At 38.8% G+C, this 17,129-nt stretch overlaps 1 protein-coding gene and 1 long non-coding RNA gene across 2 annotated transcripts in view; one reads left to right on the top strand and one right to left on the bottom strand.

Moving 5' to 3' along the window:
- The window catches only part of LOC145440934 (putative serine protease 45), a 30,898-nt gene extending 14,214 nt beyond the window's left edge, over positions 1–16,684 (top strand). Inside the window, exon 8 of the mRNA XM_080318713.1 lies at positions 13,724–16,684. Within this exon, the coding sequence (XP_080174839.1) occupies positions 13,724–13,747 (24 nt within the window). The 3' untranslated portion in view covers positions 13,748–16,684. The remainder of the gene's footprint in view (positions 1–13,723) is intronic.
- Positions 1,935–5,548, bottom strand: LOC145440966 (uncharacterized). Its single transcript, XR_013915663.1, has 2 exons — positions 2,152–5,548; positions 1,935–2,077 (listed from the first exon to the last, which is right to left on the bottom strand). It is a non-coding gene; the product is annotated as an uncharacterized LOC145440966 (long non-coding RNA).
- Positions 16,685–17,129: the final 445 nt, after the last annotated feature.

The raw sequence follows: 17,129 nt of genomic DNA, 5'->3' as shown, positions 1-17,129 counted from the left end.
GAGTGACATGAAAGATAAGAAATTCCGCTGATTCCCGCAACTTTTCGACTGACATACTTCACGGATACCCGGGGGAATTTTCACTTGCGGCCAACCACTTGAAGGCTGTCGACTTAGGTTTTGAAAGTTCAGTGTGGTACATGAGACAGTGCCTGGGTTTGAATCATGCATTTTCTACCAGGAATAGGTCCTCGGACCGTAAGCAAATATTATTCATTCATTATGGGAAAATAAAACATCTTTATACGATACCCCGCATGCTTCAAATTTGGTCACTATGATTACCGCCATTTTGAAATTTGGATTCCGAAAATAACTTCCGTCTGGTTCCATAATACCTTATATTTGGAATATTCCACGTAAATGAGACGCCCGTTTCGCATTTTAAAAACAAATTGTCCGTAAATACGCCATAAATGGTTTTAGTGAGGACCGCCCGCTTCCTCTATCCTGATGAAGGCTTCGCAATATATTGGTCATAGGGTTGCATTTAAAACAAACATGTTTAAAACGAGGCCCTAATTTAAAACATGTTTTTTGTTTTGTTTTGTTAGCAATGACGTCACGAATATTCAATTGTCACGTCATACTGGATTGACATGGACAATTGAAAATATAGGGTAAATAATGCTCCTTCGACGAAATATCTGTATTATTAATGTTGAACCGACTATTTTGAGGGTTCCAACCATCCCATATCGATATACTTCGGGTATATCGGGTGATAACTGTCTGTAGGCTCATACAACACGTTTTTGGGAAAGTATTTACACAATTATGGCATAATTTTACAACTTGAAAAAACACAATTTTGTTAAAGGGTCTTGTTTAAAACACCGTTGGTTTTAAATGCAACCCCAATGATCTTATGAGAATATAATAATAGCATGAACGAGTTATGAACATAGGATACGTATGAATTGGCAGACAGCGTGGAGAGGTGGGTGGGTGGGCATTGATTTTTGTTTCATTATTGAATTCTATTACGGTTGTGACGAAGTCACAGGTTTCGAGTCCTAAGTCAGTCTCGTTTTTACAGTTGAAGTAACTCAAGTCGAGTCAACTTTTTCGCACGACTTGAGTTTTTCGACTCACTTTGCTAAAATTACTTTACTTGACTCGGCGTTTCAGATACGTGAATTGACTCTCGAGACTCGAAGCGAAATATTATATGCGATATGGAATGATTAGAACACTAGAAATCGGCGTCGGTTCAACAGTTATAGCACGTAGTTAAGTAAAACTGGAACGGAATGGATGTTTTGATGACGATGACTGCCAACCGCAAAAATTCTGCATGGCGATGTAGTCCTGGACAAATATATTTTTGGTCCGTTCAAGTATATAGAGTTACCATATGCTGAGATACGGAAAAGAGGACACTCCTTAAAAATCAAAAAACTTATAACATCGGACGATAAAAGGGGTATTATTATTATTATTTATTATTAAAACTGTGTTATTGTGCATAAAACAACGTGGTCTTATGCACCACACGACAATAAATTCCATCAATAACACAAGCTACATAACAATTTCAGTACACGATATTCTCATTGGGAAGTCAAATGACGGTAATTATATACGTCGCCACGATGATGCTACAAAGTCGATCACGTGTTGTAATATATTGATGTCCGTCAATAAGTTTTCCAAGTTGAATGGGATTCGCTTTCGGTGTGCACTGTTTCTTAGTATTTGTCTGCGTGGTTCCAGTGCCGGAAAATCCATCAAAAAATGTCGCACATCTTCGATAACTCCAGAATGTGCACAAAGAGGTGTCGCAGACACTCCTATTCTGTGGAGATGTCCATTCAATCCGCAGTGTACCGTTCGTAACCGAAATAACGTGGATTCATTTCTTCGCGATACTTGTCTTGGAATTGTCGTGTCGACGTTAGGTCGGTATTCACGATACGTTGCTCCCTGGTCAGTACTTTGGTATTGCCCATTCCAGATCGACTTACAATGATGGAACATTAAGGCTTTCGCGTCTGTTAGCTGTGGATCGTCGGTCGTGACTTCATGCGCAATGTTTGTGGCTTCTTTTGCAAGTCGATCTGCAATTTCGTTTCCTCTGACAGAGAAAGGATTATTTTAAAATATTTACGGAAAATATGTTTTGTCTAAAGAAGACCACGGAAGACCCACCCTAGCATAATTTTTGTTTTTGTTGACCTTCTTTTAGTCATCATAGCCGTCGCAATCCACATGTCACGTAATTTGTGGCGTTTTTAGTTGTGCCAGTACAATCGCCTGACTGTCAAGGCTATAAATGGGGAGGAATTACCGAAAAGGAGGACAGTGGGGCGTCCTCGGGGGACCTTTTCAATTTCTATAACAAATTAAGGACGTATGATAATCCTAGTTTAGGACAGGGGTTGGAAATCCTAAAGAACCATATAACAACTTTAATCCACTGTAACGTCATAAATGAAGACTTGTGACATCATCACAAAAACAGATATTAAACATGTTTGTTTTCAATGCAGCCCCATTGGTACGTTCCCTACCTATGCTTATTTAGGCGCTTCCTCGCCATCTGATCCACGTACACTATGTCTTAAAAAGCTTTGGACGAAAGTGGGACACTGCGGATTGAATGGACTATAGATAACTAACCTACGGTTAGGTTAGTTAGGACACCTCCATAAAATAGTGGTTTCTGCGACGGCTATTTGTGCCATTCTGGAGTCATCGAAGACGTCAGCCATTTTCTGATGGACTGTCTTATACTGGAATAGCGCCGACGGATACTAAGAAGCAGTGCATAGCAAAAGAAAATCCCATTCAACTTGGACAATTAATTTACAGGCCCTGTTATCTTACAACACGTAATCGATTTTGTAGCTATACCTATAGGGACAACGTATATAATTATTGACTATTAACTTTCTACTGAGAATATCTTATACTGAATTAGCAGGTGTAATTGGTGACATTTTTTGGCTATTGGTGCAAAAGACCAACGCTGTTATGAGCACCATAACATGATTTCATGAGTAAATAAATCGGCAGACCAGGAATCATAATGAAAGCTGACGTAAAATGACGAATATAGTCGAACACCGTACAGCACATGACGAACCGACCACTCCAGGTTTGATACACACCCAACTTAATGTTCGAGGAACCAGCTTTTAGAGTTAACCTATGTTGAAAATATATACTAAATATGTTGTCTGTAGAATATCCCGAAATAGGCAAAGATCACCAATTTAGAATCATGTGTAGGGCTATAACCTATTAGACCAAAGTTCCAAGAATCAATTTCGAATGAAACTATTTTTAAACGTGGATGGCTCAAGTTCGAAATAGAACGCTGGATATATATTCAAATAATGCATCTATTCACTAAAGAAGGCGAGACTCCAAGGCTATAGCGTATGCTTAAGAACTGCCCGCAGTTGCAGATAGTCATTATACAAATTTCGTATTAATTGTATACCAGAGCAGAAAATCGGCAGCATTCGTGTTGAAGAACAGAGATTAGTCAATAGTGGGTCGCGAGACGTTGCAGTCTGGGTTGAGAAACATTTTATATATAATATTTACGGAGTGTCTATAGCAGTGGTCGGGAGCCTATGGCTCTTTTAGGCATAAGATATGGCTCTTTTCGAATTTTTTGTTTTTGTGCCTAATTTATCAAAACTGCAGCAACTTGTTATTTAATCATCAGTACCACCAGTATAATTGTTATTTTGGTAGTATAAACATGTCTATGAGAAGTTTATACAGTAGCGTATTAAGGGTTTGGGGCTCGGACCCCCTTTTCAAAATCCACAAATTTAAGCTACTGTATCACCAGCGACCAATATAACACCGGATTTCGATATACCCGCCACGAAATCCTGGATTGCACGATACGTTGATTGATCAAAGAGACTATAGGAGACATGGCGGCGCCTTCATCACAATGCAGTTTACAAATACACATTTTCTTCCTGATCTACGGCGAGAAATGAACTGTCGTGGGTGGAAGAGACATTCACAATTACAAGTTCAAACTATAAACAACGCCCTAGCCATCCATGTTATTGATTGACAACGTAGCTTTATAGTAACTGTTAAAATATAGGCGAGTGGCGCAACGTTATGATACCGCCGAATACCGCCAAATTGAGATATCGAATCGGAATCAGTCCGACAAATACATTCGATTAATATCAGTTATTATAAGTTCCATGAAATTTACGACGAATTGCGCTATCACAGGTAAGGTAAGGCATGGCCCAGCCGTGCCTCACATATGCCATACCTCACCTTTCGCGCTGTGTTTTCGAACAATTTGGTAGTAAAAATGTTCGAAATCTGGTAGGTAGGTGAGGCGCTGCGTCACCTGCCTCCCCTGACCCCACGTCACTGACACATCACACATTACAGTGGGTATGTATACTGCTGTATAGTGACCATGTCTGGCTCAACCTACGTATATCACCATGGGTCCTCGCATTTAAGAGAAGCATCAAGACGAGCCTACGATCTCGTATAACTGAAGAAAGTCTCAAATTTTGTATGAACAACAATTATCAACCAAACTACAAAGCCATAAGGAATACCAGCATGCAACATCAAAAGATGCATAAACTGTAAAAAGCGTGTAAAAAGTATATTCATACTTTTACTGTTGTCTACGTCTGTTGGAATTCTAAATGTTACTTGTCTTGAGCCTCACAAAATATCACCGGCCCCTCAGTTCAAATCAAATAAAAATATATAACTTGCAAAAGATCTATGTAACTCAAGTTTGCATACTCATTACTCCAATAAGACGATCAGCATGATTATTACGAGTTTTTACCGAGGAAATAGGTGCAAACGACGAATCCCATTTAGTAATTTCGAATTTGTCCTACGATTACGTCACGATTTTTCAATTGTGACGTAATAGCTGATTCGCATGTATGGCTCTTTAGGAGTTAAAATGGAAAATATAGGGTCAATATGGCTCTTCGGATGAAAAAGGTTCCCGACCACTGGTGTATAGCCACCGGCGAACAACTTGGACTGTACGGGCGGTTTTCAAACTCAATATTTTGATGCTGCGAATTATTGAAATGAATACCGCTTTTGTTTTTATATCAAGTATAAGGTTGCTAGCAGACTTGGAAAGCTAGATGATTCTAGTTATCTAATTTGACTAATTATAGAGCGAACTGGCGTTGATCTAACATCTAGTCTAATTTGTGAGATGTTTCTTTGCCCCAATTCTAATTTTAATCCAATGTGTGAACTGTTTCTATGCGATCATATTGGTTCTAATCCAATTCGCGGTTCCCATGAACATTAGGGCTCTTCAAAAATGACTTTTTTTCTTAAATCGTACTGGCTACGTGATAAAATTGTTAGGTCACCTAATTTAAGCCTACACACAAAATTTGGTTCAATTCCAGCCAGTAACCGCTTTGCTACAGGAGAAGAAAGTTTTTATTTATTACATAAAAATAAATAATAAAAATTTTGAAAATTTTCTGTTCACCCCATGAAAGTGTTAGGCTGTATATAGAAAGGATGCTCACCAAATTTGGTTCAATTCCAACCCGCGAAAGCGGAGTTATTGCCGTCGAAAAATTGTGATTTCAATAAAATAGTATTTACGGTGAGCACAACTATAGTAAATAAACAAAGGATCGGCCACCGTAAATACTATTTTATTGAAATCACAATTTTTCGACGGCAATAACTCCGCTTCCACTGGTTGGAATTGAACCAAATTTGGTGAGCATCGTTTCTATAGACAGCCTAACACTTTCACGGGGTTAACAGAAAATTTTCAACATTTTTATTATTTATTTTTATATAAAAAATAGAAACTTTCTTCTCCTGTAGCAAAGCGGTTACTGGCTGGAATTGAACCAAATTTTGTGTGTAGGCTAAAATTAGCTAATCTGACAATTTTATAAAGTATCCAGTACGATTTGAGAAAAAAAGTCATTTTTGAAGAGCCCTAATGAACATGTTACCGAGAACTGTATATAGTCGCATATACAAAACGAGCCAAGCTTGCTGTGGAAACATTTTTTATTCACATGCTTATTAGAATGATCTCTTATTTGATGCGAACTGAAGTAGATTTAATTTCCTGGTTTTCGATTTCTCATCTAATTTGTAAAAACAACTGTAGGCTAACTATAATTCTAATTCTGGTCTAATTTGGAAGGCCGGTGAAGCTATAATTTAACTCTAATTCTAATCTAATTTGAAAATTCTCTTGCCATCCAACTCTACTTGCTGGTTTAATCAAGTAAAGATTTAAAACTGAAATTTCCGTGAAAAAATGAACTCATCTCAAAAAATGTGAAATTTTTTTCAGTTGTCCCTGTCTCGACTAAACCAGTGCCGGTACCACATATATATTGAGTGTGTTACGACAGTACGGGTATCCGCCGTAAAACAGAAGACAATTGCATCATATTGCATATCAATCAAAGGAAACACAGCGTCTGATTCCAGATTTCCAGAAGTAGACAATATATACCGGTTATTGTTTCAAGGAGTAGGATCTTTAGCGAATCAATGCGCCCAGTATACAGGCAGATGAGGGTTATGGACGTATAATATACTTGTTATATTCTATTAATTACTGTTTTATGTGATGAATCTTCCAATATTTTACTGACCACCGTTGTAGCAAATGATCGAGATGGGCCACAATATATCTAAGTGTTGGATTTCTAGAATATCGCGCTTTGAAAAGAAATTTTTATTCTAATAGTTGTCAAATATATAGGGATACCATATAGGGATACCCTGTAGGGATACCAAATGCCCTCTTTTAGGGGGATTTGACCTCTTGTTTCAATAAAGGTAAAATGTCTTCTGAGGACGCCCAAATGTCCTCTTTTTTCACATGCCGTCCTCTTATTCTGCTTTGAGTTTCAGGCGATTAGACAGCGAACACTATAAAAGTTCAACACGACACAAACTACACACGTGAAAACTGGGTTTTCGGGCATTGCCGCGAAGGTTAACTAATAAAAAGTCAACACACATAATCCCAATTATAGGTATAGGTTCCCGTTTTATATCTGTTATTGAAAGTTGAATAAAGTGCCCTCTTTTTCGGATATGAAAATATGATAACCCAGTATATAGCATATTGATAGATCTTGAGTATTAGTCTAATTATGTAAGCAATTGTCACAAAAATCCTGTTTCGTATAATTGGGTTGCTGTTTATTGGCAAATATTTCGTCTTCATATATCTGTGGACAGGACATTCTGCATAGGACAGAGGCGATGGAAGCTAGTGGCGATAATTCTCATCCAATTTGGACTATAACATATGGATCAAATTAAATTAGAATTAGAATTACTGAATTCGAGAAAACTTGGAAATTGAATAAAGATCAGTTCATATCAAGTCAGCGTTCTTCCTCATAAGCACGAGAACCGGAAATGTCTGTACACCAAGCTTAGCTCGGTTCGTACTGCAGTTCCCCTCTAGCATTTTTAGGAAAAGCAGAAATTAGATTAGAATTAGAATTGGAGCAAATAAACATTTGATAATCTAGATTAGAATTATAGATTACCGGCATCTGTTCTAAATTAGACAACTATATTCATAAAGTTGTCCAAGTCTGCTCACAGTCCATATTAAGCAGACAAAAACGTTGATGGTTCAGGGACAGTCGTAATACGCCCATTCGTTTGAAACAAATAGGATTGTACACACGTCGCACGTGAGTTAATCCCGGATAGCTCAGGAACGGGAATCACCACCAGATCAATCTCCTACCATTTCGAATATCACTGGGATTCAAGACGAATCCGATTATTTAGAAAATATCAATGGTTTAAGGCAACGTAAAGACGGGTTACATAAAGACACAGAAAAGTCGCGCTGGGATCTGAGACGCTGAGACTATTTGGGTAGTTTTAGTAGGCGCCACGCATCCCGTGTTGTGTCGTTGAGCCACAACTTAGCCGTATTATTGTCAGTTTACGTTAAACTTCAGTCATGATCTTAAGTTACTAACCCAGCTGAGATTGCAATTACCCGTAAGTGCAATCCCCCGCTTCGTCACGGTGTGGAATCAAAGTGGGGGGCGGTACCAATCTGTAAGTCGATATATTTTCCCACGACCCACGACTCTGAAAATCCCTTGCAGATCCTTCGTCGGCCGCCTTATCTTATAACGATGCAGTAACGCTCTGGGGTAGGGAGAGCTAGTTTTTGCATCGGCAAAAGTCGACAAATCCGAAAGAATGTACAGATTGGTTGCGTTTGCAAAACGATATATTTGCAAGTCAATAAAATTTGGCTAGTTTTGAAACAGGAAAACGTAGTCTCGCTGACAGATAAACCCGATCACTCGACAGGTACGGTGTCTTCTTTGAGATTTTTAACGATTTAGTTCACCCCTATTTCAAGTATTTAACACTTTAGCTGCCAAGGCCTATTATGGAAATTGCCAGTAAACGCCAGCGAACAATGAATTTTCGACTAGTTGGATATTTGGCTGGAATCGGGCGTGCTGATAAGTGCAAACCTTGCACAACTTATGAAAAAAAAAATTTTTTTCAACATTAAGGAATTATAAAAATAATTCAATTTTTTTGCTGCTCATTTTATGAAAAGCCACCTAGTGGTCAAACCAAAAAAAGGTTGACCTATTGTATGCAAATGTGATTTTAAAAAAATACTTCCGGCAACGAAAATGGGGGTTTATGACAACAAGCCTATTCAGTAGCCTCGGATACAGCCGTAATCCGGGGATGAAACCAATTCCAGACTTTACTGTACTCATTTCAAAAATATCCTAAATATAGGATCGCTGGCAGTTTATGGGATTGAGTAAAATCCTATATTTAGGATTGTTGGCAGTCAAAGTGTTAACTAATCCGCATCACGCGCAATTGAGATCTGAGTGCTTAATAAAACAATTTAAGCATCAGCAAAACTCGCGATTCCATCCTAATACTAGCGATGTTGATCCGACACTAATTCTAGCCGCGTCCAAGCTTTAGAGGACGTTGGGACGTCTTATTTGGTAATACGATTGTCGATATGTAATGTTATTTCCAATTCTCTACTAGTTGCTGACGATTACCCCTGATATTGAGTGCCAGGCGAAATTATACAGGTTCATTCCAATATGAATATACTATTCAATTATATATTGGAGTATAACTGTATACCTTCACGAAGCTCGCCAAAAGCATAAGTATACGTGTTGTGGCGACCACAGATTTTAGAACCTTTTCGCTCCGATCGGCTTTGTGAATTCTGAGACATGCATGATCCCAATATGCTAAAACAGGAGGACACGAGTGTTCTTTGATCGAAATTGGAGAAAATCAGTCTGATTTACCGCACGATTATGGAGCGAAGTCCATCGCGACACGTATTAAGGCAGAAGTGTATTTCTCGCTAATTCGGAACTCTGCTGGGCTCAATCATGCGCGACCGGAATTCTAATATTACTTTTTCAGTCAGAAGCCGTGGTTCAGTTCAGACAGTATAAAAATCTAGAAAAATAAAAGCATAATAAGATATACCAAATCAATGCTATGAAGGAGAGGGGAATAGGGCGTTGTATATTTTTGTCCTTGGTGTGTGTTTTGCGGCTTATACATGTATGCAATGCACCCACTCATGATATATACGCACACAATCTGAGCATATGCAATTATGCATATTCATACCATGAGTGCATGATGTGAATATGCCGCTGGATAAGGAAGGAGCAGAAATAGCCTTGTTAGGCTTGTACCACTCCCCCTGCTATCCCGGTAATGCTGAGCGCCAAACGGGGAAGTCATGTTACTAATCAGGTCTTTGGTCTGTCGCGACTCGTTCAGATACCCACTCATATGCCTTTTAGTATCGTCATATGCATAAGTGGTCAAAGTAGTCAAGAAAGCTACTCAAGTAGAAGTAGTTGAAGTAGCAACGAAAAAATCTACTCAAGTACGAGTAGAAATACTTCTTCCATAAGCAACCTAAAATACTTGAAGTAGAAGTAGAATTGACTGACTTTAACTCTACTCAAGTAAGTAAGTAGTTGTGAAAACGATTGCAATTCGTTCTCATGGATTGTCAAATGCTGCAAATTGAGTTAGATTACGATATGATAAGTAAATACCAGATTGCGAAACATCAGTTTTAAACGTTATGATGAGCCATTTATACTGTGATGAAATATTTCATATGGGCGACAATACGGTGTGAACGGAACCACGCAACCCGCTACCTAAATTATATTCACCGATACTTTTGTGAAATCATATTGGTCACACCATATCCACTGTGCGCGAAGCGCAGCGAAAGCTCTTCGCTTTACTCAACTTTTATGGAAATTAAATGTTGATACTTTGTGAAAACACCCCCGAAATTCCTCAGGTTTGGAAGATTAAACTACTTCTACTTGACAAACTGAACATAGCGAAAAGTGAGTAAGTAGATCACAAAATATTACGAAGTAGAAGTAGCGGGAAATTACATCTACCTGAGTAAGTTGCAAAGTATAGGAAAACTACTTGAGTACTTCAAAAAGTAGAAGTACTTCGTTACTGACCACCTCTGGTCATATGTATATAGAGAGGTGGTGAAAGTCGTCATCATTGGTCCTCAAGTAGAAGTAGAAGTAAAGATGTAAATTTCTAATCAATGAGGAATAGATATTTCCAAGTAATAATTAAAGAATATAGATATTCTAGGCTTAGTTTTGTTTAAAAATTGAAAAGTATGAAGTATAACTAGTATAAAATAATAAGTTGGCGTAAACCGGGTCGGAACGATCTCATTCTGACAGTTGGACCGTTTTAAAACTCTTGTCTGAGCTGCATACACTGTCGCTAACTACGATTCGATACGTACCGCCCCTTTACGTTAATTAGATATAGATGATAGATAAACTATAACGTCGTCATTCCGCACGCGACTCGAATAATTGTTTATCTATTCCAGAAGACTAATCCACTTAACGGCATAGTCATCGTTGCGCATACGTAATAATTGAAGTACGGTGATTATACGGTATCTCGGCCAAAACCACAGAAACCGCAACGTGACGTAACTGCAAAGCGGTAGTGATTAGGAGTCACAGTTATGTCAAGTAATATTGCTGATTGGAATTACCCCGATATCCCTCGAACAAGCGTATCAAAGATAGTGCTCGCCGGACGGTCTCATCCGACCCGCGATGCTCTGCTGATTAACTACAGATTTCCCGTAATACACAGCCCATTTTCATCAAGAGCCCAGATATGAAATAAAGAAATATACTTTCAAGCAAATAATACTCTCTCAAGACAACCACCGTCTGACATATTCATATGACCCATTGTCATCGTCCAATCGCAATATTGCGTTTATTGCAGGGGCGGACACGACAAGTATATACCGTTGTATTGCATTGATTTAGGGATTACTGTGGTAGAATTAGAGTAAAGTAATAGGTTTAGCTGACTAGCTACATAACTCGATTATCTCGAATGGTGGCATTTTATACCTGAAGTAAATTACGACAGGATGTAATCATAATAATCTATTGCCAGAATACGACGCGATAAATTATAGATAAATAGACGAGATATAAACTTCACGGTTGAACGGTCAGGGATCGCTGCAGAATGCATGTTGCGTTGGTCGAAGAATGAAATGCTAGAAATTTGTATTTGATATATTATTTTAAATAACTGGAGATGCCATATATCACCGCTCAGCCAATAGGCTTCAACTTTAGAAGGCCCTTCAGTCTAATAGCGTAGTATGTCAGTTGCGGTACATATATTTTCATCAAATCTCCCAAGCTATGCGTACACAAGGCCATTTACCAGCAACACCATTATTACGAGTCATACAAAGAGAGCATATAAATATGTCAACATAAATCGTCGTGATCAATGAAGTAAGTTTCAATGTTTTTTAACTGTATTTTTTTGGCCAATCAATGTATTTTGACCAATGTTTTACCAATGTTTGCGGATAACATTGTTGTTAGAATATTTCCTTAATATATGTGACGTATATAAATAGATCCTCTATATATTACGTATAGTCTCGATAATGAGCACCCTACTGAAGGATTTGATTCCGGACCGCGACCCAAATTGATTTTGATACGCCTGCCCTAGAAAGTAGGCCTTCATGTTATGATAGGCGGGAGGGCGTCTTTCATATAATATGTGTTATGTAATGAAATTGGCTCGTAATTTTAGCGCCCAATGACGGAAAGATTCATCACCTAACCCTTATAGTACTGCATGGAAAATATTCATTATTCTATGTCAAATCCTGGTAAGTTTGTAAATATGGACTGGACAGTACTCGGATTACAAAGTTAGATCATTGTTGGGTAGATTAGTGTCGTATGTCCGTTCTATCGTAGATGGTTCAATTTCAGATGTCAGTTTTATATCATATCCGGGCAATGCTTGGAGATAGTCATCTCATTCACGTTAGCTTAAGAGTATAATAGCCTATAACCATATAGGAATAAGACATCGGGAATGCAATAGAATAATGTAGGCCTATAAGGTATCTGCCCCCCACGAAACATGGTTTTCCGACTACCACAAGTCCACAACCACAATATATATGATTTGAATCAATCTTATCAGACCTGCTATGATTTGTGCCAGGAATGCTTTTGGAATTATAATCCGTACATGACGGTTCGTAGCTGGGAGAATTACATGGGTAATGGGCAGATTAATCACAAATGCTAGCGAGCTATTCGCAACAAATATGATGTCACCGCACTTGTAGTGAGTCATATATGAGTAGAATGAGTAGGTTTTACAAATCTAAAGAAAGATCGAACTGGAGCTGCATTTGGACTTTTTATTTCTACCCAAGCTCCATGTCAAATTATTACATTTGCGACTTCAACGAGATAGTCGGGTCATATGCAGACTTGGATAACTAGAAAATTTACAGCTTTTCCTAATTAGACAATAATTGGAACTATAGCTGCATAGCTTTTTTCCAAATCAGATTAGAATTACTGAATTGGAATTGAATTGGAAATTGAATGAAGTTGAGTTGATATCGAATCACAGTTCATTATCCTAAGCAATGGCAAATGTCTGTACAACAAACCGGGTTCGTTTCGCACTATACAGTTATCCTGTAGCATTAAGTAAACACGAAATATGAATTATGTTATTTATTATAATTGTTAAAATCCCAATTAGAGCAAAGAAACATTCCACAAATTTGATTAGAATTAGATTACCGGCATGTCGCTCTAATTAGTCTCATTAAACAACTACTAGAATTATCCGGCTGTCCAAGGCTGGTCATGGTCATACGCAGTAACTGTGACGGTGAAAACAATCAAGAAATTTCAAGTTTCAGGCTGTAAGCAATGCATCCAGCCATCCACATTCCACATCCATACTATGCATCCACTATAGAAATCAATGAACCACGTTATACTCTTGCATGTTGTGGCTGAGGCTGTGTAAAGAAAATGAAGTTTTGAGCGTACTTGAATTACGGATTATTAGCGTTGTGAGGATGACAAGTCGGCAGATACGGAATCAAAAGAGCCTATTGTAAAATGACCAATGTAGTTGATATGCCATGTATAGCTAAGCAACAACATCACAAAGCTACGGATGTGTTACCATTTTATATAGTTGCAAGAATTTCCAATGCTCATACATAATTTTTGGTCTTGCTGTGACACATAACCTGGTGCCTATGGTTAAGTACGCCATATCGGCACTCAGTAACAGAGTCGAGTTGATTCACGAATTATCCACTTTTTAGCACGAGTCGTGTTTCCTCACTTGACATAAGATGCACACCGACGGATTAGAAGGGGCGAGTCATCAGAAGATAGCGATTGTGGCGCGCGCTCCTACGCATCTCGACTATTAATGACCGCACTCTTTAACAAGCTGGCGCACTTTTATGTTAGAAAGTTGGTTTTGATGATGATAAAACACTGTTTTGGGTAGTCAACGTGTTTATGGAAAGTGGAAGCCCGCAGCCGAGAGTCGTATCCATCATGAAAGTATCTATGTGGAAAACGGAACGGGTGTCTTCACGCGTGACAGATTAACTTTCTTACTATTTATCTTTCAAAAGTCAGTCTGTCTGCCGCCGCATACTTGGTGTATAGGAAACTATGGAGTTACTATTTATGTGTTATGTTAAGTACGTCAAGCGGCTCAAATCTGTACCGCTGTTGGTAAACACGATACGGAGATGCGCGAGCTCTGGGAATAGGGCGGCCGCAGTCACCCGAAAAATTGTAGAGGGCAAGAAACTCGCCATAGGAAAGCAAGGGGACAGCATGCTACGGTTAGATAATCATAGTGATTCGCTGCATGATAAGAAAGGAGAGGCTCAATCGGCCATTTTGTTAGTGCGAAAAAGGATCAGGGTTCACCGGAACCATATAGTAATTATGGATTACCGACAGGCTTGCAGAACGCGTTGAAACAACAAACGTATCTTCGATTTGTATATTGTTATTGGATACTCTCGGGATAGCATTTTCGTCATTACTTCGATGTTCTCTTGACAGAGTTATAATCAAGTCACAAATCAATATGACTTTTATAGTTTTGCCTCGAGTCAAATCGAGTCGTTTTCAATTCCCGCCGAGTTAGGTCTAAGTCTAAGTCGGGAGCAACGGGTCGAGTCCGAGTCATGAGACTCGAGCCCAAATCGAAGTCACAGACTTCAGTGTTCATTATTGAGATGAAAACGGGTGCAATTGACTTCTGTGAAACTCTTGGTTGATATCGAAGATATCGCATTCATAATATGCTCATTTTTCTCATTCTCAACATGTTTATTCAAACAGATACAACTGGGTTTATGCGCCTATTCTTCAAGAAATTAATCAAAATGTCGAGTCACGTGCAATGACTCGCCTACAAGTCGTGTCAGTGCACAAATTGGCTTAAGTCGATTCGAATCATTGTCCGTTTTTAAGAAAATGAATCGAGTCAAATTGAGTCAATATGGAAGTGCGACTCGAGTCATTGCAAACCTGCCTCTTGATACATTTCTGATTCGAAATCCCACTTAGTTGAGTTCGTCAAAATAATAATGCTATCAATTTCAACGCTGCAATCAGGGGCGTATTGCCAGAATAATATAGAAGGCGAACGAATGTCAATATTTCAAAGGACGTTAGTAACGAAAACAACGATTCGGAAACCCCCTTACTGTAGTACACTGTTGCACTTACGGGATGCTGTACTTGCTTGGGCCAGGGATATGAAGAATTGATGTAAAGGGCCTTTATTGCCCTGGGAAATGTATGTATGTAGTATGTACAAAACGTGAATGGCATAGCGGCGATATCGTGAAAAATATTTTTGCGACCTCGCGGGACCCTCTCAAAGGGAAAAAAAATAGTTCGCGGCTACCCAGAGTGGTGAGTAGCGTAGCGGTATGTTGCAACGTTGTAAAACAAATGGGTCGCGGGTTGCATAGTCCGACCGAGATTGACTCCAGAATCCCTTCTTAAGTGTCGGAGGTTGGAGGCCCCTCCTCGCCATCCAATCTGTATAAGCGGTGCCGTACAAAAAGTCTGGAGCGAAACTGAACCGTGCTATAAGTAGGTATCTCAGAAATCATAAAAAGCAGTATCGGTCTTTTGTAAAATGACCATTGACCATAGATGGCGAAGGTTTGCCAAGATCGTTAATCGCCGATTTATCTGAGACCCTCCCCCCAAGTCGCTGTGATCACGGCGGTTATACAACAAACAAACAAACAAAAAACAGAGAAATACCCTATCAATCTATACGGGAAATAACGAAAAGACCAGGGCAGCCTAAAAAAGTAAGATTACGATCGAACACTGACATTTTGAGGCGATGCCACATTGAGAAACCGTAGTTCGTCGTCTCGACATCCCGCTGTTAATTGCATATGTATGTATAATTGGTTTTATGGTGCTCGACTACTAAGGTCTTGTGCAACAGGCCTGAGGGAGGTATAGTTAAATCAGATACGTCTACACAATACAACAAATTCTACGATCGGAATAACCATGCGCGGATCAGATAACAGACGTTTCAAGTTGAAGCTCACACTGCTACGTTAAGCTACATTTTTTAGATATTGTCTCTGGTGATCGTATCGAGGACACGTCAGTAGAATATGTTGGACAGTTTCTGGTATATGCTGCACGTTTCGCAGACCACTGTCATGACAACTCATGCGATGGAGGTGCGAGTTTAATTCACAGTGTACAGTTTGTAGTCGCAATATCATTGATGATTCCCTCCGTGTTCATTGCATAGCATTGTTCATTGTTTATCTTGACCTTGAGCGGGTAAATAATATAACAACCGGTTATGTTACACTCAGAATTTGGATTCCTAAATTTCTGTTGTACGCCGACCTTGTTTACCGCATTTTCTCGTGGCAACCCTGACCAGTCCAATCGGCACACTAGTGTGTCGTGGCACGCTGGTTGAGAAGTGAGAACCACTGGCCAATTGATTCGGGCTCGAATCTTAATATATAGTATTAATTCTAGTGATTCAGTCGTGTTATGGGATATAATTTTTCCAGTATTGAAATTATACGCTCCTTGCCACTAAAAGTGATTTTATAAACGGAAATAATAATTTCGCTTTTAGACTGTAGAAGCCTCGAAACCTTGATTGGTCATATTCATAGAGCAGCATACGAAACATATATTACAAAGTTACACGCGTGCTATCGGTTAATACCAGAAAGTACAACAAAGTTTCAACAGTCTTTGAATTTTACCTTTCTCTCTCTTTATCATTGGAAGAATATAATACTTCTACTTTATAAATTGTAAATAACGATAAGAAAGTGAGTAAATCACAAAATATTACGAAGTAGGAGTAGCGAAAAATCAGATTTACTTGAGTAAGTATACTAGAAGTAGAGGAAAACTACTAGAGTACTTCGGAAAAGTAGGAAGTCCTTCATTACCGACCACCTACGGATCTTTACTCCTGCCTTGGCAACAATTTTCTCCATAACTTTCCAAATATCACTGGGAAATATAGGCTTATTGCACTCAATACATGCAATGCATGAAATGCGCAGTGCGCACTCATCACAAGTTACGCGCATTTGTTCGGAACATTAAGTTGCCACGATTTCTTTGTAACAATTCGACATTTAGTCTACAAGATAACGCTGTACGCTGGGTAACATATTTTAAGCCATT

The sequence above is a fragment of the Botryllus schlosseri genome, chromosome 6 (genome assembly GCF_051294905.1).
Source record: "Botryllus schlosseri isolate E-star chromosome 6, Bs_hap1, whole genome shotgun sequence".
Taxonomy (NCBI): domain Eukaryota; kingdom Metazoa; phylum Chordata; class Ascidiacea; order Stolidobranchia; family Styelidae; genus Botryllus; species Botryllus schlosseri.
The sequence above is the reverse complement of the archived record's forward strand: the minus strand, read 5'-3'. Positions and strand labels throughout refer to the sequence as shown.